This window comes from Notothenia coriiceps, unplaced genomic scaffold (genome assembly GCF_000735185.1).
Source record: "Notothenia coriiceps isolate Sejong01 unplaced genomic scaffold, NC01 NC01_scaffold00009658, whole genome shotgun sequence".
NCBI lineage: Eukaryota > Metazoa > Chordata > Actinopteri > Perciformes > Nototheniidae > Notothenia > Notothenia coriiceps.
Genome location: NW_011342359.1, coordinates 59,178 through 86,090, shown reverse-complemented (window position 1 = coordinate 86,090; position 26,913 = coordinate 59,178). Strand labels below are relative to the sequence as shown.

The 26,913-nt window shown below is 39.9% G+C and overlaps 1 protein-coding gene across 1 annotated transcript in view; it reads right to left on the bottom strand.

The window, feature by feature from the left end:
- Positions 1–795: 795 nt before the first annotated feature.
- The window catches only part of LOC104945481 (meiosis inhibitor protein 1), a 32,322-nt gene continuing 6,204 nt past the window's right edge, over positions 796–26,913 (bottom strand). The window contains exons 4-6 of the mRNA XM_010771164.1: positions 8,522–8,656; positions 7,670–7,784; positions 796–966 (exon numbers count right to left, since the gene is read on the bottom strand). Of these exons, the coding sequence (XP_010769466.1) occupies positions 796–966; positions 7,670–7,784; positions 8,522–8,656 (421 nt within the window). The remainder of the gene's footprint in view (positions 967–7,669; positions 7,785–8,521; positions 8,657–26,913) is intronic.

Genomic DNA, 26,913 nt, shown 5'->3' with positions numbered 1-26,913 from the left:
AGTGTTCATTTTTATAATAGATATACAGCACACGTTTCTAGATTATGCTCTTGTAAAGACATGGAGAGAAAAGATAATCAAAGACTGCTGTCTCAATACAAACTGGGGCCAATGTACCTACAAAAAAAGAAGCCACATTTGAACAATGGAAATTTACAAAATTAGTTTATGCGTCGTTCCCTCGAGCAGAAGACTTCTCATGGCCAATTAGATGGCTGAACACACGGTGTTCTGCTGGAATTAAGAGCACTTCTTATTCAAAGCCTCAGATTAGAAGTCAGGGAGCATTTCTTCCAGGGAAGTGATCAGAGGTTGGCAAAACTGTCCGAACATAGGAATTCATTTCCCGTCTTGCAACCTCTTGGAGGAAGTCCCTCTGCATGCTCGGCCTCATATTGCTCTGCAGCCTCCATAGCAAAGCTCTTCAAGCAAAAAAAGAGATTTACCTACATTTTAGGTATCTTTCCCTCAGTGTTGTAATCAGTGAAAATGATCGACGGCATTCTGATTTTTTTTCAAATTCAGTACATCTCTGGAGAAACCCTCGCTGCACACAGGATGCAGCCGTTTTCTACTAATGTTGTTGAGAAAATACAATTTCTTCTCCTATGATTCTGTCTCTTGCTCTTACCTTAACTACATCTAACTAACATGCTCCTCATTCTCACTTCTTGTCTTTGGAGTTTACTTGGTTTCCTTTACCCAGACCCCACTTTTCTCACCATTTTCTGTAATGTTACCAAGGGGGCTTGAAGGCTTTTTGAAAGGCTCAATAATACAGAGGTCATTTTTACTTCAAGACTGTGCAAAGTACTGTGTCGTGGGGGTGTTTTTTGAAGGCTGGTTTGAGACGGATGGGGGATCTGGTTTCCAGCACTGGCCTGTCCACCTGTACTGAGACAGGTTAATTGCCTCAGGACATGACCGCTCACTGTCACAGCTTCTCTGGTGAGAGAACTTGATGTGCTACGAGAGAAGGAGAGGGATTTTTATGCTTTCATTATGACCACTGGCGCTTCTGGTGAAATGGCTCTGGACAGGGTAAAGCATGATCACTCAGTACAAAAGAGAGAGAGATGTGTTGGAGACATGCACAGCCACTCTCCCAGGAAATCCATTTGTTTTCTAGTTAGTGTAGCTAAAAATGAACAAGCTGTGAATAAAACTGTTTTTGTCTCTGTTAAAAGACACTGGTGGTTCTGTGGGTCATTTGTCTAATTGCCACAGATGCGTTTGGCCCCTTGCCACATTGTTAACAACATTTCAGTGGAGCTGCATGGACGTGTGTGTGTTATGTGTGTGTATGGTCTTTTGCATTTTAAGTAGATTTAGGAAGACCAACCGTTCTTTAGAACAATACATTATGATAAAAAACCGTTTCGAAACCAAATACTTGCTTAATGTATTCTAAAATAGTACAATATTGACACAGTAAAATGCATGCTATATTCTAGTCATTGATCTATTATTTTGTTTACTTCCTTTAAACAATACAAAGGTGAATCAATTCTCAATACGGAAGAGACATATTTATTTTTTCCATGTTGTTAATTCTACAGAGAGTAGACGGACTCCTTTTTTCTTTTTTACAGCTATGCCTCTCTCTGTCTGCCAACTCAATTAACTGCAGATCACGTTATACATGTTATTTAAAAAAGAAAGCTTGGCCGATTTGAACAAGAACTCCATCTTCAATTCTATATTTTTTATTTTGACAAAAGATAATTGTTAAAGAATATTTTCCTAGCAAAAACATGAAACATTCTCCTGTTACACCTCCTCGGTTTGAAAACATTTCAACTTTGGCTTGGGATGTTAGAAATTGTGACGGACATTTTTCACAATTCTCTGACTTTTTCAGATTTCTCAGATGATTGCAGGTTTATTTTTTCTGATGTTTGCCATTTAAAGTAAATCACTCGACAAAGCTTTCTTGTATCTGCTGTCACATCTTTCATAAATATATTAACTTTTTTGTTTAGTTTTTTAACCTGTCCAAATGTTGCAATGACTTTACTATTATAAAGACTTTACACTGACAGCATAAACATACTGCTATTCACCTGACTTTCAAAAAATAATCATTGAAAACTGAAATGTTTTGTTGCAACATTGATTGAAAGCGACTATTACTGGGATTCATTAGATGTTTTACTGCAACTTTACAAGGTTTTTTTTGACGCACCGCTCTCATACTCATTTTCAGCCACAGCAGAAAGAAGTTTCCCACCGTGCGCGCTATACAAATCCACTGTACACGTCACGAGGGATTCACCAATTATCGTTTAAAAAATAAATAAAGAATGGTGTCATCATTTTGAATAACACAGTCCTACACAAGTCTAGGCTTAAATGCCTTCAAGTATGTGTTAGATTAAATGCCGCTAATTAATCTTCCAATTGCTGACACCTTCTCTGCATTCATTACAGACTGCCATCCAGGTGTTGGTTGAGTTTGAGACCAATCACAAGTGGTCACTGCAGACAGAGAGAGGGCCAACTTAGTACCGTTTTCAGTACACTTATTTTATTGGCTAAATAAATAACTAAGCTGAAAATCACAAAAGGCTGAATGTCAAAGCTGAAAGCTGGTCTCTCCCTGCTTTACACTACCTGCTGAACACCATTCAGCATCTGAAAAGCCACATTTTCACTTATTGAGTTGGTAGAGAGTAGAGACCAAAGATGGAGCTAACAGACAATATTGGATTCATCAGATGGACAGAAATGCGACTCTGACATGAACAACACTGTTGTTGGTGTAACTGCTGGATGCATGAATGAAAAACAGGTTGGTTCTTTGTCTCTGACAACCAAAGCTGACGTTTATAGTTACTCTTTCTTTAGTGTGTGTGTGTGTGTGTGTGTGTGTGTGTGTGTGTGTGTGTGTGTGTGTGTGTGTGTGTGTGTGTGTGTGTGTGTGTGTGTGTGTGTGTGTGTGTGTGTGTGTGTGTGTGTGTGTGTGTGGGTGGGTGGGTGTTTTATAACATCAAACAATGCATTTGGATATAGTGAACAATGGCTGCACCAGTTGTAGGAAAATAGTGTTCTGACTTCCCTGTTTTAGTTTCCTCGTGCTTTACTGTACTAGTTAATGTTTTGTTTGTCCCCGAATTACATTCCCAACCTGAGTATTTATGAGGTGAAGGGGTAGAATGTGTTGCGTTGGCTGTTAGTAAACCCCTGAAACCTGAGATCACCTGAGTTTCATCATCATCAAGCCTATATTGAGTTTAGGTATTGCTATATTTCCCCAGAAACACTAAATGGCAGTAAAGACATGATCTGTTTGTTTCCTATAATCTGGTTACGCCAGTTGACTGACCAGCACATCCTGTGAGAGAGATACAGAGATGCCTATGCCAGGGCACACGGACATCCTTTTTGCTCTTTTACACACGCACGCACGCACGCACGCACGCACACACTGTACAAAGTATTGTATAAAACACAGGGCCTGCGCTCAGATGTTATTGATATGTGTAATCATGGAGTACCCCACTCTAATGGAGGAAGAGTCAATGCCTCTCAGGAAGTCTGGCCTTTTGAAATGTCACGGTCCTTTCAGAGGACTATCCTTTAAAAGGCAGACGTCAGTCCTTCTTCTTCCACTTGTCTGTCGCTCCTTTTTCAGCCGATGTTCTTTCTTTTAGCACTCCAGATTTCACCTTCTTTTTTGGAATCATCTGGAAACTTTTGATGTCACAATGTGCTTTTTTGTCACAATGTGCTTTTTTATTCTGGCACAGGTAAGAAGGAGTCACAATGCACTGACTGTTGAAGGTGCAGTTTCACACCACAGGTACAATGAAAAACTGGCACTGTCTGAGCCAAAGGACTACAAGCTGTCATGTAAAGTGAATATAGTAGAACCCGTACATGTTAGTCTAAATACAGCCTGATAAAACATCCCATTTTATTTTCATGTACCCCAAATAAATTGAGTTATTTCTTTTAAATTCCTAATTTGTTAATTAGTTAATTGTCATGGAAATATTCCAAAAGATTTACATCACTTATCTATGACCAAGGAAATCATAAAAACCTTATTTTATTGGAAGCCAAATCCAACAAAAGTACAGTGTTTTACTTCAAAAATAGTATAATAGTAGGGGTGTAACGGTTCACAGAATTCATGGTTCGGTACGTACCTCGGTTTGGGGTTCACGGTTCGGTACAACAAGAAAAAGTCCCAAATGCATAATTCCAGGTTTGTTGTTATTTCTTTTTGAACAGTAGTGCAAGTTTCAGTTTAAAAATAAGGACCTCTAACATTTTGAATAATTAACTGTATTACACTGTTAAAAACAAACCACAAATAGATGGCCATTATTATCTATAATGGCTGATGTCAAACAAAAAGGTTCAATAAGCTGTAAAACTAAAAAGAATGTCTTGAAAATATTACAAAATAAATAATAAAGTGTTTCAAGGGCGCATAGCCGTTGAAATATATATGCCAACAGCTTCCGTTATTTATTTTGGTATCTCGGCTGTCATGTCTATTGGCTTCTTAAAAACAGCGGGGATAAGCTGTTGAACTGCTGTTGTCTTTTGCCGGGCTCCGGTGATTGGCAAATCTGGGTGATGCCTTCTGATATGATTTAGGATTGGCGTGTGTTACCATTAGCATACTGCACCGCTGTCTAACAACGCCGACACACCTTCCTTGTCTGATCCACCACTCGCACTCCATCGTTATTGTAGTCCACAGGGAACCCGAAATGTTCCCACACAGCTGATTTTAAAAGAAGCAAGTGGGTCTTCTAGCTCCTGTGTGTTATCTAGAGCTGTATACGAATATCCGAATATTCGTTCGTTGGAGTACTATTCGGGTTTCAATTTCGTTATTCGTTTTGTTTGTTTTTTTGTTTTTTCCCCCATTTTTTTTCTCAAATTGAATTTATTGAAATCTCCAATATCAACGTAAGAGCTTGTTCGGGGGCTGCTAACACTTAACCATAAACGTTATAGTTTACTTTCTCCGTCTTTATATGTAGATATTACTTTTCTCCGTTAATCTCCGTCACGTTGTTTCCAAAGCAACAACAACTTCCTGTCAACAGCGCTACCTCTCCTTCAAAATAAAAGCATGTCCATAAATAGGAAGCCAAGCCAAATTACACTTAAGACATATACAACTGCAACGAAAGTAACAAACACAATGCAATATCCTTTTCAATTTCCTGAAATCTCGCTGCTGATTACTACCGAATATCCGGAGCCCGAAAAATTGTATTTGGGACAGCCCTAGTGTTATCTGAAATCGCCATACTAACTTTTCTTCTTCTTGTATTTTGTTTGTTTTGTTGTTTTCTTCTTGTTCTTCATTTGTTTTTTAAGGGCGGCTGGCAAACAGCTTTTAGGCGCAATACCGCCCCNCATTCTTTTTTCCAGGCCTCTGACCTAAAACACCTTTAACAAACAATTGACTGGCGATGGAAGTGGAAGTGCTAAAATGCTAGCTAATTTCCAAGTTTTAGGACTCATTTCTGCAGCTCTTAATGGGACCTAGAGTAAATATTTCACTGAAGAAAACAAAGAAGGGTTTCAGGGTTTTCTCACCAGTTGTTTAAATGTTTTAAATACATTTTAAGATATTGATTAAGGCCTTTTATAAGATGATGTTTATTTAATTTCTCCTCATCTTTCTCTGTTTTCTCCCAGAGGAATCTGACGAGGTCACACGAAGATAGCCAGACCTCAAGAGCCGAGGGATTTCTGTTCCAGGCGCTGTTCTGTTTTCATGCTGCCTGCAGGTCAGCACATCGTCCAGTCACACACTCAGGGAGCTTAATGGGATCACTTTGATAGTTAAAGGGAATAAAGTCACAAGTGCAATTCGTTTTCCATTGTTTATGATCAATCTTAAAGGGGACCTCTCATGCAAAATGCACTTTGTGATGTCTTTTATACATAAAGATGTGTCCCCGGTGTGTCAGGGAACTCACGCAGCGTCAGAAAATAAAACCCCCTCTCTTTTCCTCCGTACCCAAATCTCTAAAAACGGGGGAACAACGGAGCTGATCCAGATTTGCGTCCGATATGACGTAATATCTGAAATGTGGACCCACGGCCCTATCAGAAAAGTNACCATTTACCATTTAGCTCTTAATGGGACCTAGAGTAAATATTTCACTGAAAACATTTAAACAACTGGTGAGAAAACCCTGAAACCCTTCTTTGTTTTCTTCAGTGAAATATTTACTCTAGGTCCCATTAAGAGCTAAATGGTAAATGGTAAATGGACTGTACTTATATAGCGCTTTATCCAGTCTTTAAGACCCCTCAAAGCGCTTTACATACTACATGTCATTCACCCATTCATACAGAGCAGTGTACCTTACTCTAGGACCTAACATTCACACACATTCACACACCGTTGGCCATGCCATCGGGAGCAACTCAGGGTTAAGTATCTTGCCCAAGGATACATCGACATGTTGACTGCATGGGCCGGGATCGAACCCACAACCTTCTGGTTGAAAGACGACCACACTCCCTCACAGCCACAGTCGCCCTACAGAGCTGCAGAAATGAGTCCTAAAACTTGGAAATTAGCTAGCATTTTAGCACTTCCACTTCCATCGCCAGTCAATTGTTTGTTAAAGGTGTTTTAGGTCAGAGGCCTGGAAAAAAGAATGTGGTTAACACACAATACTCACATTTAGTTCTATAGATGAGTAAAACCTACGTGACTTCCAGGCGAAAATTACAGCCCGCCCACTTTTGGGGGGAAATAACGCTGTCATTTGAATGGCGGTCAATACAAATTCTGAAGTTTTTGCCAATCTGATCAGAAATGTAAGAAAACTGTGGAATTTTGGATCTTCAAAGAGGCCGATTACAATGGCCAGTCAGGCAAACAATGAGATTAAATCATTGGAAATCCACGGTTTTCTTACATTTCTGATTGGATTGGCAAAAACTTCAGAATTTGAATTGACCGCCATTCAAATGACAGCTTTGTTTTCCCCCAAAAGTGGGCGGGGCCGTAATTTTCGCCCAGAAGTGACGCATGTGTTACTCCCATCTATGACATAATCATGCTGAACATTAGCTGCCTTTAGCTTAGCGGTGGGGACTTGAAGTCATTTGACCTTGATGTAGTTCCTTTATAGCATAATGTTAACTATTTACTTCCGAATGTTGCATTTGTGCTTTAAAAAAATCATAAAAGTGGTGTTAATATGTAAAAATGATTCTGCTGAACAATTCATAAATATCATAAATGTGTGTTTGCCAGAGTTTATTTTCTGTAATAATCCAAAATACAATGGAAAAATCTGTCACTCTATTGACACCTGGTACAAAGACATATACTTTTCTTCTATTTCTATAGTGACATGATGGCATGCCACCCAGTCACATCTATCTGACAGTTGCGTCCCTGTCCCTGTAACACGTGTGATGCTCAAGTCTATAAAAAAAAAAGAAGACAGCATTGAAGGACAGCTAGAGGGAAAAAACGACATTTGTTCTATCATGGAAGAATGAAATCCCCCTGGATCCCACCTGTCAATCAAATAGGTAGCGTGTGACACTTTTATAGATAGAATCAAAGTCAGATATGTCGGTGTCTTTTTTTAACGCACTCTGGAGAATCAACGAAAGATAAAGTATCAGTCTTCTTTAGTGTTTTTAATCTTTGTGGATCAAACAAACTCACAGCGATTCCACGATGAGGATGAGAGGGTACTGGCAGCTCGGGGAATCTCTTAGTGATGGCTTCAATCAATCCTTCTATCTTCCCGTAAAGCACCGGTCTGGACTGGTGGTTCAGTCTGGAGGATTCAGAGGGGCAGCACTTTCACAAAGGAAACACCTCACATTCAATTACACAGCGCTGTATGACTGTTTTAAGTAGGTGGAGGAGATGTTGTGTGTGTGTGTGTGTGTGTGTGTGTGTGTGTGTGTGTGTGTGTGTGTGTGTGACTAATGGTATGGATTTGCCAGTGGCTTTTTCAAGCGTCCTTGCCTACATCAATATCTCTGTGTGTAAGGCAAAGTGTCTCTGAGTTTGTGTTTACTATTTACCTTTGACATGGTGCTGGTGTTCACGCTTATATATGTGTGTGTACTGTCTTGTGTGTGTTCATGGTTGACCCAGTAATTGACTGTATGAGAAACTGGCTGGTTCATAGTCCAACTTTGATTGTTTCCATACCTCTCATTATTACAGAAATGCCTCCAAGGACTTTCTGAGAACAATCATAGCTTTTATATTCATGGCTTTGACACTTATTCTTACCTATAGTCTTATTTCTGTGGCAAATATCTTTGTTATTTTAGTATTTTATTTTAAACTTTATTTACAGGGTATAGTTACAGGCTGATAAACAATTTTTATTTTTGAAAATAATATTTTATCAATTTGATCCTGTTTTTCCTCAAGTTTTAAATGAAAAGTCTAGTCATCTCAATCTTATATTAGTAAAATAAACACTGCACAATACAAAGTGTCCTTGACAATATGTATTTACATGCACGTATATGTAAAGCAGTGTGTTTTTGTGTGTACCTGAACAGTACAGATGCGGCGCTGGCAGCCTGTGTGGCCACCTTCAGACAGGAGAAGGAGACTCCAGCTGACACCACCTCAGCAACCGCCGCAAATCCTGAAGCACCAGGGAACAGACGCTCGCTAGGGGGCTGCCTACACACACACACAACACACACACACAAACACATAAAGCACCACCCACAAAACAAGGTCAAGTGGAGTTGTTAACAGACAGAAATGTATGAAATTGTAGCCCAATAGAGTGCCACAGTGACGAGTCCTAAAACCAGGAAGTAAACTCCTTCCGGGTCCTTCGACAAAAACACAATGCAATTTCTCCTGGAAATAAGGTCTGTGGTTGAGACACATTTAAGAAGCGGATCAGTTTTGTTCAGCCGGATAATATCCACATAGGTCTACCCTCCTTTTATAATTTCTAATCATAAATCTAGTCGCCAGAAGCAAAATGCTAACGCTATGCTATAAACGAACTACAGCAGGGTCGCTGCTTCAACGTCACGCCAACTTAAGATCCATATTCAAAACTACAGATTCTAAATGGTACAAGTTGAAGCATTTGTTTCAACAGTTTGCAGGAGGCAGGTACTTGCTTTCAAGCAGAATAGAGGAAAAAACAAACTTAGCGGGAGTGTTTTACGTGTTCGGCGTAATGACGTACAACGGCCTCGACAACTTCTGTAGTCCTATTCAGCCACTTGGTAACAACCATCGTTTTTCAGACACATAAACTCTTCAGAAATCACCAGTGGGGTCACCCCTGAACAAAACGTGATCTGTCTCTTCAATGTGTCTCAACCTCAGACCTTATTTCCAGCTATTTTCCAAAATCCTATGGAGAAATTGCATTGGTTTTATGTCGAAGGAACCGGAAGTGGTAAAATGCTAACTTACTTCCGGGTTTTAGGACGCGTCACCGTGGCACTCTATAGTCCTAAGAACTGGGAATAAGTTGGCATTTTAGCACTTTCAATTACACAATTGTTTGTAATTGTTTTTGGTAAGATGCCTGAAATAAGGTCTCTGTTAAGACAAGCTGAAGAGATTCAAACAAAGTTAATACCCTACTGGTGAATGTCTGAAGCTTTTATGTGTCATAACAATGGCTAAGAAGTGACTAAATTAGACTACTAAACGTTATTAGGCCAAACATTAGCCACCTATAGCTTAGCAGTGGTGTCTTAAGGTCATGTGACCATGTTGTTTGTTTATAGCCAAACATTAGTCTTTTACTCTTCGAGATTGCATTAACGCGTCAACAATAGGAAAAGTGTTATTAATATGTGGAGATTATCCTGCTGAACAAAACCGGTAAGTATCTTAAATGTATGTTTGCCACAGATCTTATTTTCTGCATGTAATCCAAAATATAATGAAAGATTATATTGGCTTTTTGTCGAGGGAGCCCTTGTGATGCTATCTTCTGGGTCTGCCTGCACGAATACATCATCACTACACCACTCCTGTAAGCCTGACAAACAGATCCTAGAGTAGGCAGAATAAAGTGCATCTGTGATAAATTCTTCTGGAATAGCTGTTGTAAGCAGATAAAAAATGTCAAAATGGTTAAAAATGGTACGGTAATATTGATCCGAGATGAGTCAGTGAGAACTAGGCCAAATATGTTTTGCAAAGCGAGCGCCCTTTCATAAGTTCACCGATATTAGTTTTGACATGGATGTCAATAAAGGCCGTCAGGAAGCCGGGGCCGCCTGTTCTCCGGGCCGCTCTATCCGTCATGCTCCCGCTTGCTTTGCCAATACCAGCAGTGAATGTTTGCTGAGTCGCGACAAACCCGCCCTCCCTCTGTCTCACTTGCATACACACACACACACTCATTTTCTTTGACCTATTGGTGGTACAAAGATCACCAGGAGCTGTGGACTGGCTAACTGTTGCCACAACACCAGTTACATGGAACATCCTAAATAACACATCCATGCATATAAAAAGGTGTACGCAAACACACATACACAAACACACACACACACACACACACACACACACACACACACACACACACACACACACACACACACACACACACACACACACACACACACACAAACACACACACACACACACACACACACACACACACACACACACACACACCACACACCCCCCCCTCACACACACACACACACACAAACACTTCTCCGCCTCATTCTATTTTCATTTACTCGTTCGTTATCTGACCAGCTTCAATCTTGTAGGCTACTCACTTCGTTTCTTGTAGCCCTCGAAAGGGTTTTGGAGGTTGATGCCTCGGTGAGCGTGAGTCGTTTGGCTTTCTTGTCCGCAGCAGCAGAAAGCATTTTCGAATGTTTGAATGAATCAAAGTGGGTCGTCACCGTCGATTTTCTCTTATGCTCCAAAACACAGTTGCACGGGGTGCAGAATAGTTTCCCCCCACTTTTTGCCCGGTCTTTAGTAGAAATGTTCGTCGGTAAATGAGATGGATTAGATTTTTTCATTTTGGTGTTTTTTCTATCGTGTGAGCTCCACACGTTCACTCTATACAGTGTTGTTTACATTCTGTGATGCGCGAGCTGATGACGTCACGTCAAGACGAGTTAACTTTTTTTTCTCTCAATTTTGTGTGGAAAAATGCGGGGATTATGCGGCCTTTTGAGAAATATGCGGCCTTTTAAAATTCTGCGCCATTTTGCTGATTATGCGGTAAATTCTGCGATCGCAGAATCGCGTTTTTCTGGAGGGTCTAATTATATCATATAATATAAAATTGTATTTTGCATTTATTTATATTATTTTATATTGAATTATAGTTTATTTTGTATTATGTTTTATTATATCATATTTTATTATATTATATTTTATTACATTATATAATGTTAAATTATATTATATTAGTTTTTGTCTTTCATCCCAATTTTTGAAATTGTTTTTGTTAAAGCAGCATGTAAACAGATTATCATAACTATGGAATTCATAGTGTAAATAGGCCTATACAGAATAAGTCTGTATAAACTGGTAAACTAATTATACACATATATACTAACATTATAAAAAAGATAAGATTAAAACAATTAAAAGCAGCTAGCTACCACTCTGTTGTGTGTGTGTGTGTGTGTGTGTGTGTGTGTGTGTGTGTGTGTGTGTGTGTGTGTGTGTGTGTGTGTGTGTGTGTGTATATTTTTGCGTTTGTGTGTATTGTGTTTGTTTCCCGGAGAAAACACTNCCCAATTGCTTTTACAATAAATAAACATTGAATGTGTTTAATTGAATAGTAAAGGGGTTTAACGTTAGTGGCAGGTTGTGTGTGAGAGAGAATAAATCTTATTTATTCTCTCTCACACACAACCTGCCACTAACGTTAAACCCCTTTACTATTCAATTAAACACATTCAATGTTTATTTATTGTAAAAGCAATTGGGCTATTTTAATCTCTCTCACACACACACANATAGATTTTGGTGGATAGGTTCAGTCCGTCTTGGAGAATAGGCACACCAAAGCATTTTCATTTTGGACTATAGGGGGCGCCAAAAACACCACCAATTTATAAATTGGTGGTGTTTTTGGCGCCCCCTATAGTCCAAAATGAAAATGCTTTGGTGTGCCTATTCTCCAAGACGGACTGAACCTATCCACCAAAATCTATGATATATGGATACATTGTTGATGAGTTATGAGCATTTATTTCTAAGCCTTTGCTAGTACGTTTTGATTCATGGCGGCAATATTTTTCTACGTTAATGTGTATAACCCTCCGCCGATGCTGTATACGAAGTTTGGTGTTCAAAAATAGAAAATTGAAATTTAAGTGAATATTTCACTGTTTTGAACATTATGCTAATTAGAAAAAAATAAAAGGAGGCGGAGCTTAGGGGTCCAAGAGGATTATTTGTAGAACAGGTCCACCCGGATATGTGTGCAAAATTTCAGGTCATTCGGAGTTACGGTGCGACTTTGTAAATTTATTCCGAAATGGGTTTTTCATAGGTGGCGCTAGCAAGCACCTTGGACAATTTGAACCCATTGACTCCAGAATGTTGAATTTTTCACGGGTCCTGGCGTCCGGGCAAAATTATACAACTTTGTGAGCGTTCTAAAGCCCTCAAAAACAGGAAACGCCAGCAATATAATAAGAAGAAGAATTCCACCAATAACAATAGGTTCCTCGCACTTCGTGCTAGGACACCGTTGGGGTCCTAGCACTCCGTGCTCGGGCCCTAATAATAATAATTCCACCAATAACAATAGGTTTCCTCGCACTTCGTGCTAGGACGCCGTTGGGTCCTAGCACATCGTGCTCGGGCCCTAATAATAATAATTCCACCAATAACAATAGGTTTCCTCGCACTTCGTGCTAGGACGCCGTTGGGTCCTAGCACATCGTGCTCGGGCCCTAATAAGTACTCCATGGTGTTTTCTGATAGATAGATAGATAGCTAACGTTAAATTGACATGACTTCATTCTGAGGATTGATATGACAGCACATACTGTAGTTCCTCGATCAGAGCCTCCTCCTCCTTCGCAATGGTCCACAAGTGAAAAATATCAGGATTCCTCCCTCACCTCTTTTTAACCACAACGCAAATTAACAGAGACCTGGGCTTTTATTGTGACATCAGTTGTTTTGTCTACTACTTATCTCCTCCATGATATCATTTCTAAATACTTAACAGACTGCTTCAATTCATTTGTCTGTATTCTGTTTGATAATCCAGAAACACAGTGCATGTCTCCAAATGTCTAGCTAACATTTCATCGTTATCAGTGAAAGAATGCAGTAGCGCCAGATGGCAGCCAAATGCTAACTCCTGTTTGGCTTGCATGTCCCATTAATAAGGTCTTTAAAAAATCTCATGATTTTCCTTTCCCTTAGTATTGTGGATGTCGTTAATTCAAAGCCAGATATCCTTGAAGTTTCAAACGTTTTCAAAGCAATTCGGCGCTGAATGTAAGTTGTCGATGTTTGTTGAGGCTCCTTGGTACATTTTCAAGTGAGTGAGTCAAGTAAGTTCAAATGTTGTCTCTAGTGGAGGACAGGAGGCAGGGGAAGCAGGTAAATTACGATATTTTTGTCTTTCGCTAATTTTGACGCAAGATTTGTGATTATAACATTTCTGGAAATGTCAGTGTAAATTAAAGTATTTCAACTTTTGCAAATGATCATCTTCTTTATGTTTCGTATCAATATAACCAACATTTCTGTCATACATTCAACACATAAACAATCACATCATAATCAAGATTGGAAACAAAGGCTCAAACAGAGATTCAAATACAATGTCTACTTTGTGTTTATTCTGTGCACAGTGCTCTTTATTACGTCTTCCTGTGAAGGGAGGGTGAGGGATCACAGTTAAGAAAGAACATAGAAATGTTGGCTTGTTTGTTTCCAAAGAGAAAAAGGGAGTGCCATGATCGATAGGACAGCACAGTGAAACAACTACAACATGTCAGCTGGACAGAATTCTTAAAAGGCATCATGTCTAAAAATTGACAAAATATAAAATACATGTGTCATATTAAATATTTGTCCAAGCTGAATAGGCAGTGTGTAGTAAGAAGGAGGGGAACTATATTAATTGTTTTCATATAAACACAGTTATGTTACAGCATGCTTCCATAAGTCAATATGCCAAGATATACACTAACAAGGTAATATTAATAGTTTGATTATGATGGGTTATTGGCTACATTGGTTGTACAAAAATATACAGTCCTGTTACAATGTTTCCAACATTGAGCTTCACATTTCTATTTAACATTTGACACTTATTCTCATAGTGAGTCAAATAGAACAACATATTTAAGGTTAAAAAGAAAAGTCTGTTTCAAGATTTTTAACAACTTCTCAGGAAGAAAAGAAAATATCCTCTCTGCCATCCAGATAGATTTTTGGATGCAGATGATACATTATTTTACATCTCACATGCTTATCTCTTATCGGAATATCTCTGACTCTATTGAAAGACAATTACGTATGTTATATGTGTGAATTTTAACTTTTTTGTTCATGTACAAAGGTATCTGCTGAAAGACAGATCTTGCGGCTCTCTAAAAGACTGACTAAACCCTCTCTCACTGGAAAATCTGACTGGCACCACAACATGTGTTTACATTGACACTTACATTTTGTTACCTAGTTTTAACCTTGAATATTTTCAATTTTCCCCAAAATCTTTTTTTACTATCCTCAATGGCTATTCTGATGACTGTATGAACTTCCTGAGTTAAATGTACGTTGATATCATACAGCACTGTGAGTTAGTGGACAGCAGATTTAACTTGAGTGAGTAAAATCCACTATGGTCAAAATTTTTTAGAGCAACATATGCAACAAAATAAAAAAGCCCTCTCTAACCATAGTGGCTGATGTATATCATGGCTTATTGAAGATGATGAAGATTATGTTTTAGTCATCATTTGAAGCTGTTGAACATTCCTAACACAGACCAGGATCGGGTTCCACAAACTCCTAAAATATGGAGATGAGTCTAATGTTTTCATAACTAAAAATCATTTAAATAAGCTGCAACTTGACTGGAATTATCCTTTCAAACTTGCTGTCTGTAACTGGTGTAATTAATGAGTGCAATTAAGCACATCAACCCTCCATAATGCATTGATGTGATGGATGCAATAATTGGAGTATTGCCTTAATGAGGTTTTAATTAAATAATAGGCGTTAAAGAGATGATTGGAAAGAGCGAGACGATCAAATCAAATTTTCAATGAGGGAAATATCATCCAGAGTGCTCGTCTCTTCACTTTTCAACAGCTTTTAACCAATCAAGCGGACGGTAAACTGTAATTACCCTCTGCCATGTTTGCATCCATTTTACTTCCCTCTCTGGATGACTAAACACTGCCCATTTGGTAGAAAAGTAGAAATGTGAAACATATGCAGAAATATGCTGATGTCATGCTCAGTAGAAATGACTAATAATTAATGTGGTGACTGAAATGCTATAAATACAAAACCATGACGTTACATACAACTGCGTTGAGTAGATCCAAAACATAAACACAAAAAGAGAAGAGAGGCGGGAATAAATAAAGTAAAGGTCATTTCAGTACTCTGTCTCCTCAGTCCTGATATTTAGACCCTCCAGAAAAACGCGATTCTGCGATCGCAGAATTTACCGCATAATCAGCAAAATGGCGCAGATTTTTAAAAGGCCGCATATTTCTCAAAAGGCCGCATAATCCCCGCATTTTTCCACACAAAATTGAGAAGAAAAAAAAGTTAACTCGTCTTGACGTGACGTCATCAGCTCGCGCATCACAGAATGTAAACAACACTGTATAGAGTGAACGTGTGGAGCTCACACGATAGAGAAAACACCAAAATGAAAAAATCTAATCCATCTCATTTACCGACGAACATTTCTACGAAAGACCGGGCAAAAAGTGGGGGGAAACTATTGTGCAACTGTGTGTTGGAGCATACGTCTTAGAGAAAATCGACGGTGACGACCCACTTTGATTCATTCAAACATTCGAAAATGCTTTCTGCTGCTGCGGACAAGAAAGCCAAACGACTCAAGTTCACGGAGGCATCAACCTCCAAAACCCTTTCGAGGGCTACAAGAAACGAAGTGAGTAGCCTACAAGATTGAAGCTGGCCAGATAACGAACGAGTAAATGAAAACAGAATGAGGCGGAGAAGTGTGTGTGTGTGTGTGTGTGTGTGAGATTAAAATAGCCCAATTGCTTTTACAATAAATAAACATTGAATGTGTTTAATTGAATAGTAAAGGGGTTTAACGTTAGTGGCAGGTTGTGTGTGAGANAATAGGTGCAGCATGTACACAGTATAGCTAACAAGTAAAACGTTTATTCGGACAGTAAATGCTCAAACTCACTTGTCCACTGGACTCTCTAAAAACGTTTTCTTACACTGCCGTAGAAACTACAGTAATCTGTTATTGTGTGCTTTTTAAAATATTTGTCTTCTGATCAGGATTCTGTAAGGCCATGAGGGCAGGGGACCTCCTCCACCCCAGAGGACTCGATTCCATGTGGTGAAGGCAATCTGGGCAAGGGTCAACACTGCTCTGTTTTGTCCACTGTTACTTCCTCCTGCTTCACATCACATTCCCCCTGGTGGGAGGAGCCAGCCTGCTACAAGTCACAGCCCTTGCGCAGCGTCGATCACAAGACTGATAGAACACAGAAAACTTCACACGATCAAAGCAAACTTTGTCAATCTGACTCCGTGCGACAGCAGGTGAATATTGCCCACGAGATATATCCACTATATCCAGGACATGCAAGACGTGTTGTCAGGTGAATAGGCTAGCAAAGACATCGATGTACAAAAAGGGTAAGTTAACACACATATATCAGACTGGCGAGTAATCATGTTATGTTGGTTCTACTCTTTTTCAAGCTGGATGCTTTAGCATGATTTTTTTCTCCGACAGGCACATCCCTCTCCAGGCAGTGTCGCAGTCCTTACAGTATTTGGCAACCAGATAACATATCCAGAAAAAAACCGCACCCGTTACAAAACGAAGGTGAATAAATACCTTTATCATTTTTGATTCTCAATGTACGTCTGTGACACCTCCTTCGGGGGTCAAAGAAAGTTTCGTTAATCTCACATATCACGTTTTTTATGATATAGCAATCACACTTCATTTCTTGTAGCAAAAGCTCAATAGTTTACCAATGCATTTTTATTTTTAAACATACAAAAAAGGCGTCTATATAGATTCACTTTCTAATGCCTAACAAACCATGTACCTAAGGTCCTTTCAAGATAAATACATCTTAGCTTGTTTTTTCTGTCACATAGGATAAGAAACTTGCTACAATTAGATTGTTAATACAAGGGGGTCCCCGGTTATTTTCGTCCTATTTTTTGAAAGAGGTTTTGATCCTTAAAAACCTCGTCTTATACGAATGTAAGGCTTTTTTAAAATACACAAGTAATCTGTTTTGTTTCCTTCCCACATATGACCCTTAAGCCAACACTTAAGAGACTATATATATAATCATTAGGGCGGGACTTTAACGCGTTAATTAAGATTAATTAATATACACCCAAAATTTACGCTTAAAAATTAACGCATTTTAACTCGCACTTTATTTTTGCGACCGCTGGAACGTTTCTCACTGGATGAGTTTCGGGGTAACCACGAGTTATACTGGAGGCACCAAACTAGACGTTCATCCTACTTTCAGACACAACAAACCACAGTGAGACAATAGTCAGACGTAACGTAAGAAGCTGATGAGACCGCTTTGTTGGCCCGTGGATGGGACATTTTGTTTTACAAAACGGACGGTATGGAGCGTCCAATAAGAGCCACGGTTGTTTTCAAATTATGCCAAAAGTGATCGCATATCACCAGCAGCACATCAGTACTCAAGTAATCCCTCAATGCAAAACATAGTACCTAGCGTGGAGCAGCGTGGACGTCTAGCGCGACCCCCTCCGGAGCTACAAGACGCACACCCATCGCGTTATGATCCACAACAGTGGCCTATGCAACAGAGAGATTTTATTTTTCATAACAGGATATTGGAAGAATAGGAAGGATTGAGGTCAATCACTGGCACTTTTTTTATTTTACTTTTAAATGGTACACTTTATGTGAACTATTTTATTACGGTGTTCGGTGGCAACTGGCACTTTATGTATGAACTGTTTATTGTTTTGGCTTGGGTTATTGGGAGAGAGTTGGACTGAAAATGTATTAGATTTTTTAAATCACTGTTGGTAAATGCAACAAGTCCTGTTATGGGCTCTGAAGCAACAGAGAGATGTTTTCTAATAGTCAGGGTTCCATGTTCTGAATGTACTTGAAAGTATTGTGTTTTACTTAAAAACAAGTGTATAAGTTTTACAGAAGGTCTCACCTACCCTACTGGCTACTGAATCCTGAAGTACTATATTCCTAAACATATGATATTGCTACACCTTTATGGCAAATTGCGCACTTTCTGTGGTCTTGGTTAAGTACATCCTTTGAAAAAAATAAACATGTTGTGCTTAAGCGCTTATGTATTCAGTCTTTATTCAATGGTATACTAAAATTCCATGTGAAAAAATTGCTTCTCACTGTTCTCGGTCAAATATTATATGCGATTAAAAATGCGATTTAATTTGCGATATTTAATTAAAAGCTGTAATTAATTAGATTAATTTTTTAATCGAGTCCCGGCCCTCATATATATATGATACTTTGAGGAATTTTCTTTGGCCGTGGTCCACATGATACGACTGATCATTCAACTCAACAAGAGTGGCAGAGTGCTACTGTGGGTCTGAAGGCCAACAATGGATGAATCCATCATTGACCTACCGAGCCTGCTGTGTAAACCGAGTCCAAAGTCAGGTTATTAGCAGCATGATGTTTGTTTTGTTTGTGGGCACATGCTGCCACTCTGCTGCTAATTAATTGATTGAGGTAGAAACAAGTAGGTTTTACAGATGTTTCCGCCCACTGTGCCCCATTAAGTCAGCACAGTGAATTTCTGTAAATCCTTATTTTCAAACAGTATCTTCCCCTTTCCATGATCCGACAGCCTTATCTCAGTTCTGAATATCTTTTCAAACTATTGGATACAGCGTTATCAAAGATTAGATAATAATGTTAATCAGAACATGATGCAGGGATATTGTTGCCCTACACACACATTTAAAAAGGGAGGCCTTAATGTTCAAATAATTCAAAAAGTTTACCCTCTTTTATAAATGTTTATTCACATAAGTTTATCTGTAATTCTTCTGGAAATGTTCAAGGTTCTGCATGGCATAATGTTTTTCTGTCAGGGCTCTGTCAGTGTATCACAAGTTTAGAGGCTGTGAGTGTGTGATAATAAAAATGAAGTAACTTTATAGGCTGAACAGAGCAGTACACTATGTACAGTTCAGGCTACAACTGATCAAGACCCAAACCAAGTTGTTGTGTCTTGTTTGCCACAAAGTGGGTTAGACCAAAGTAAGCAACAACTGCCTTTCACGTTATACCTGGTATACTCCTTTTCAGTAAAATACTGAAGCGACAGTCTTTTTGTTCAACATAATGGAAGCACAATGTAATGGAAACGAGACTGACACCTCAAACATCAGAGTTGATTCAACAGCGCTCAACCATTGCATTGCATGACACATAAATGATATAGTCTGATGCAGTGAATATGTTTATTTTATTACGTTACGTAGGCCAAAGCTAGTTAATTAGCTGCTTTTTGGACTCTTCTGGGGGATAGAAACAACACAGCCCATTTTAATTACTCAATCAGACGAGTGATTTGCTTAATTATGAATTCTGAGTTTGGGGACTTGTTTAATTGTTGTGAGAGCGCAGGATAAATGTAGTGCCTTTTTGCTTTTAGATGAGAAGTGGAGGACGCAGGGTGATCATAACAAAAAGTGGCACAAGGGATAAGGGCATTTAAAAAAACAAAAACTGACTGCAAAGTTATGACCTTAATGAGCCAACTTCTTCCCCCTCATCCCACGACTGTATCGCCCTGACTCACTTACTTAACGCCTCTGCTCATATTAGTCCCTACCACTGTAAAATGCTAAAAAGTAAAAATAAGCAGGGATTCAGCTGACAAGGAGAGGATAAAAAGAGGAGACAAAGGAGCAAGCATCCATTTGGTGACTCAGGGCTTACAGTCTGAGGCTAAGCATTTTGGAGTAATTTGATAATGAGAGAAAAAGTGGACAGGGAGGAAAAGCTACAAGATCTGTTTCCTGCTAGAGCCATATGGGTGAATGTGTGACCTCGAGCATCCGACTATTAACTGTGTTTAAGACATGTGTCACTCTTAATCTGTCCATCCACACCTCTTACTATTGGTCACAACAACAACTTGGCACTTTCCATCTTCATTGTAGGGATGTATGTCTGCCATTTTAAATAACAACACTTAAAAAGGTGTTACATATAAACCCAGTTCTGGTCAATCAAAAGTTACATGATAAGTTAAATAGTGGAGCATCTGGGGAAATTACAACTCCGTCTCTGTGTTAACTGGGTTCTGCCTGAGCAAGCTGAGGTAGCATCACTTTTGGAAAGAGGCAGGGAGCGTACCAGGGAATAAATTGCTTCCATTTCCACTCAGGCGTTTTTTATGGCTCAAAAATGTGTACCATTTTGTATATTCCAGGCCTCTGTATTTTTTAAATCGGGGCAATTCAGTTTGTGTGGGTGTGCAAGCTTAGGATGCCTCAGTGTAGAGGGTGACATTTAGATATTTTCCGCTACAGGGGGAAAAATGAGTACAGCATAAAGGCAATAGAAGACAAGAGGAAAATAAGGCAGATGGGGATGAAGATCAAAACTGAAAAAATACAGACTCCTGCGGCGGCACAGAAAGATGAATAGAGAGATGAAGGTCTTCATCTACCCAGTAGGAGAAGAGAGAAGAGCTAGTGAGTATCCTGTCAATTCAAAAAATATAGAGAGGGTCATTTCCACACAAGCAAGGCCTTTCAACTCTCTAAAGAAACACACAGACACACCAACCAAAACATCTAAAACACAACTGGACAGCATCACAGCCTTTGCAAGGCTCGAGACTAACTGTCCCACTGGTGCACGTAATTTGGCTGCACACTGGTTAAGCTGGTCTCTCCTGCATGCACTTTTATCATCAGCAGCATCTGAATCAGAACTTCTTGTTGTTCCACACTCCCTGCCAGCCTCCTGCCCTCTGCTCATTCAGCTTTTAAAAAAAATCTAGTTTAAACAGCTGATTCGTTTTACAATAATAGATAAATGGATTGTTAAGGTTAACGCTCCGCCCGTAACTTTTTGTGTGTCCACAACTGTCGACACTCCCTTGCTCGCCAAGTTGACTTTTGAGACTTTGGAGCCATGGATGAAATAGACCGAGGCTAATGTCTCTATCCTGGCAGGGGGAACCAATAAAAGTGGTTTATCCTGCACTTGCATGAATGCAAACAAATGAAATGTTACACAAGAAATGATCGGAAATGCAAGAGTTTTGCTCAAAATCTGAAGCCCTGATTTTTTACAGGGTAGTGTTGTCATGATACCAAATGTATGACTTCAATAACATTCCTGCCCAAAGTCTCTCGATACAGATGCTGAAACAATACCATGCATGGAAAAAGCTACAACATCAGGAGAAGTAATGAAATAACAGATGACAGGACCTTATGTTTTTCATTAATTAAAATACTGAACGCATTTAGACAATGTTAATGCAGTGGAGGATGAGAAAATCTGTCATTACACAACATGAGTCTATTATTGTACCATGGTTATTTTATACAATTTAATTTTAGATTACTCAAAATCAAGATGAGCACTTTCACACGCACCTTCATGTCACACTGCTGTTTTTAACAACTTTAATGTTCGCAGAGATAAGTGTGAGCAGTAATGTAAGCTGCTTTGTCAAGTGAACTATGACCATAATGACCTGAATGAATGTAAGTTTCCACTGGTTAACAGAGATGCAGCCTACAGGTTGGGCTTTCATTATGAAAGATATAGTAGGAATGGAAATAGTGTAGCTGAAATTAGTATGTGCCTTCTTTGTTCAGACTACAGAGCCTCCAAATCATTATTGTTACCTGTACTCGTACAAACTGAAAATCTTGCTGTTGCACATCAACGCAGCTCCTGAAAACTGCAGGGTATTGCCATAATGTTCTTGCATTTACTGTGCAACACTAGTACACTGACACCATCAAATATCTGATGGAAGACACTTTAAACTGCTACATGAGAGAAAAGAAAATATACCAAATGTGACCTGCTCCATCGAAATCAGTCGCATTGACCCGAAGAGACATTTTGAGTTGTATACACNTCCTTGATTATGCGGGCTAAATTCCTTGATTATGCGATGAAACATGCGCGGTTTTTATGTGATTTTATGCGGTGAAATTGCGGGAAGTTGCGAAATATGCGGAAGCATATTTCGCAACTTCCCGCAATTTCACCGCATAAAATCACATAAAAACCGCGCATGTTTCATCGCATAATCAAGGAATTTAGCCCGCATAATCAAGGATTTTTGCCCGCGTTTTTCTGGAGGGTCTAGATATAGACCCGCTCTAATGACACAAGCACTACGATCACAACAAGAACAACTAAAACAATAAAAACGTGAAAAGACCACCCAACAAATCATCAACTTTAAATAAAGTGAAAGGAGGAATTGCCCCCGTGGTTTGATAAATTAATCATTTTTTTTTTTTTTTACAGAAATTGAAAAAATAGGTTTTCACATTGAGAGGGAAAATAAGATATTTACTGTACAGGAAATGACACCAAACTCAGGCCAACATTTACGAGGAACCCTTGAGTCCCAACGAGTACATTCCGAGAAAAATCCCCCACAATCCCTTTGTCAATGCTGTTGGGAACACTATGTTAAAAAACACTTGACCTCGAAGTTATTGATAACCAATTCTGATGGTAAAAAAAGCTGTAGAAAAATAAAGTACCAGTAATCTCAAGATTAAAAGACCAAATGCCCTTGCAAATTTTCCTCCAGACAAATTGGAGAGGATAGAATCCACGAATGTTGTACTTCATTTTATTTTTTTTATTTAAAAAAAGTTCACGTCCAGAGGTTGATTTTTAGTGGAACAAGATAGGATTGTGGGGAATACTGGGAGGTTCTTGGGGATATTCTGGCAACTCTGTCTCCTTCAAGCCACACTCATGGAGGTTAAAGTTCATAGTTCAAATAGGAAGCTGGTTCCCTCTGATGGGGTCTTGGGGTTCAGGTGGAAAGGCAGTGCAGTTGAGTGTGACGGCCAGTGGTGCAGCACTAAAATGGTGTGATGGAGACACAAGTAAAGGGGGGAGAAGGGGCAGCTGAGAGAACTGAGGTGTGGTTCAAGGAATGGCAGATGAAGAGAAATAGACATGGAGATAGGAAATAAGAGAAAGACATTATCAGTGGGTTTCTCAGATCTCACCAGCAAACAACATGTGCAGAAAAAAAGAAACAGCAACACACCCAAGGTGGTCAAGTCAGGTCAAAATAAAATGTTAAATATCAAGAAGAAATCGAGCAAGGTTTGTTGTTGAAATGGTACGATACGATTCGAAGTTCTGATAAAATTATGCTATAATAATATGTCAGATCAAGTCTGAAATTGTACAACTACAAATGATGATAATGATGGTTGCAGTGAAGTCTGAAATATAATCAGGTACTTTTGTGACCCTCAAATACTAGCTGGGGTTTTGTAAAGTGTAAATAAATAAAAGCCATGAAAAAAAACGTGTACACTATAATTGTTTATACGGTACTTTAAAGCGGACCTATTCTGCTTTTTGTGGATCTCCCTTCCCTATAGTGTGTTCTATATGTTTGTGTGTATGTCAATGGTCTGCAAAGGCTAAAATCCCTGTGTTCCCTCCAGAGGGAGTTTCTCTTCCATCGACTAGCGCTCTAACACATTGTACGTGATAGGCTAAGGGTAGGGACATCTCTAAGCGGTTGACCAATCACAAGCCTGCTAACCAATCAAAGAAACTCCCACTTGAGGGATTTTAGCCTTTGCAGACCATTTACATGCACCCAAACCTATTCAAAACACTACAGGAAAAGAAAAAAACCCATAGCCTAATAGGGTCGATTTAAACCTCACTTTCATTTTCAGCCTGCGTTTGGTTTTTTCCATTTGAGTCTAATCTCCTGCCAAAACGGTCAAAGCCTGAAGTTTGCATGTTAGGGGAAACGTTCCTGCATGTAAAACAGTATACTGATCATGTGGAATGATCAGATAGTGGTTCACTTGGGGGCAGGAGGGTCTCTGTGGATGTAAATATCTTAAAGCTGTTTGAATGTGCCAGTAAAATAGAGAGCTGTCTCACAGTATAAATGCCCTGACACATCCCATATAGCAAGGAGTACTTTGCAAACACGGTTGTGCTCTACTAAGCTCCTCTGAGAAGAATAAAGAAGAGCCAATCAGCTGCCTCGGCTGTTTTTCTACTGTGTGCTCGACAGTTTTCCTACTTCTACTTTGGCAGATTTGCTCATCACCATGCCTTCTTGGCCTGTCAGACAGCACTGAGGGCAGGGGCGGATCTAGACAAATATTCATGGGGTGGCAAGTGGGTGGCAGGAGATGTTGAGGGGTGGCATCCCCTGGCAGAAGTATATGCTGATTTAATCGCAGTCATATCAATCAATGTTAACTTGGAAAGCCAAAATATTAATAGTTTAACTCAATAACATTAGGTGACATTATTGTGGCACATCAGTAAAGCCTTACATATAAATATATAAGGTGGCAGACATCATTGAATTAATTTTAACTGAACAATAACTGAATGAGTTTGTTTCACTCTTAGACCAGCAGGGGTACCAAATCTATGCAGACTGCTTCAATAAGTACATTAACTAACTGTCTCGTCGATGTGTGTCTGAATGAATATGATACTATTAACAATCATATCATTCCTATCAGCTGTCAATCACTGTTATGATTCACATATTCATTTATTATTGAATAAACTATATTTTTTGGAGGAGTTAATGATGAATGTTCCTCAAGATGCTTGCTCACCCTCCTTATATGAAAATTATATGATGTATCAAAATTCAAAAGATTAAAAGGAACAGTTCAGTGCCCCACGACTTTACTGCTAACAGTTACAACCTTGACTTTACATCAGAAAGAACAAACATTAAAGAAGTGACTAACTGCATCAGTTAGGGTTAACAAACGTGTATTCAGCTAAAACATACACATCGCCGCAGTTATTATCCAGTGGAAAGTCCTTACCTACTGGCCTAGTCAAATCAAAGTGGTTACTTTTTTTTGGCTGGGCAGTGTAGTTTTACACACCGTCTTATTTGACTTTCTCAGGACTTAAAACTGTTCTTTGGGGGCAGACCCCCACAAAGAAAGACAATTATTTACATACGTAAGGTCATCATTTTAACAGTTGTCTATGCTTATCGAGTCCTCCGTGAGCAGAGCATCAAGCAGGCATGTTACAGCTGAATGTGGCGATTACCATCTTGTTCAGCAAAACGCTTCACAAACTTATTAAGATCAACAGCTTTAGTGCGATTTGATTCAATGTTGAGTACAGCCACACTGAAAGTCTGTTCTCTGTCATTGTAGATCGCAAATACCTAATTCCTTCCGTCTACTTGAGTCTGAATGCTTCTCGTTTTGCGCCTTGCCGTTCAAATGAATTCGCAACCAATCATAATTTCCAAGGTTGCGCCGGGGGAGGTTTTTAATTTTAATTTTAATTTAACCAGATAAAAAGCATTGAGATAAAATCTCATTTACAATGCTGACCTGGCCAAGAAGGCAGCAACGTTACACATACAAGGGTTACAAGGCTCGCGTCTTGTGCTGCATTCACTTGCACTCGGACATTAGAGATTTTCTCTCATAAATGTCCGATGAGCCACAACTTTTCTTTCAAAACAAAGACGCCAACTGGGGTGGCAGCTGGGGTGGCAAGGCTATTTTTTAGGGTGGCAGTTGCCACCCCGGTAGATCCGCCCCTGGAGTAAAGCCCCTTTTCTCTGTCCTGAGAGTCCACAACAGCCTGTTTTTCCAACAGGGCCTGAATCTCTGTTGAAAGGAAACCTATCTCCTCCTGGGATGATAGATTTGCCTCTCTTATACCCCTGAATGGAGGACGCTGCAAAACTGGAGTGAGTACCTCAGTTTTCCTGTCCGTCCATTCTGTCAGTACACAGCTGAGCTTCCATTACCCATAAAACTGTGTTAGGGGACCTGCAAGCAGCTGTGGACTCGCAGCTAAGAAGCTGTAGTACTCTCTGGTGGCCCACTCCGCCGCCAAACCTTCCATAAAAGGAAGATTGGCCCATGGGGGGGTGACCCAGAAAGGGCCGATTTTCTACAGCCCAGGCGAAAAGAGGCAGACCGGTCACCAGGAACAGGAGCGGGGCGCAGGGCGAGAGCACCCCCCGGACGGGCCGGGGCCACAGCAGGCACCGCGACAGAAGTGGGTCTGTTTCCGTACTCGTCTGAGCGACAACTACTGTACCTATCGGGTGAGGGCGGAGGTGTGGCACAAACCTGTCGTGAATTACGGCTGAGACGGCGCGCTTGCGCGTTTGTCCTCCCATATACACACATCCCATCCACTATCCCCACCAACCTTAGCCCGAGATATGAGACCCTATTTTACGTTCGCAAAAATAACTACGTAAATAGGTCTCATACGGGTAGGGTTCGGTGCGGGATGTGGGATGGGATGTGTGTATATGGGGGCAGGCACGCGCAAGCGCGCCTCTCAGCCCGGTGTAATTCCGTACAAGGTTGTGTTGCCCCCAACCAACCTCCCCCTCCACGATAGTTCTCGTAGTTGTACGCTCAGACGTAGTAACGGCACAACAGACACACTTCTGCGTAATAGTGCGCCCGCGCGCCGGGGGGGCTCTCCGCCGCGGCGCACGCAGTTC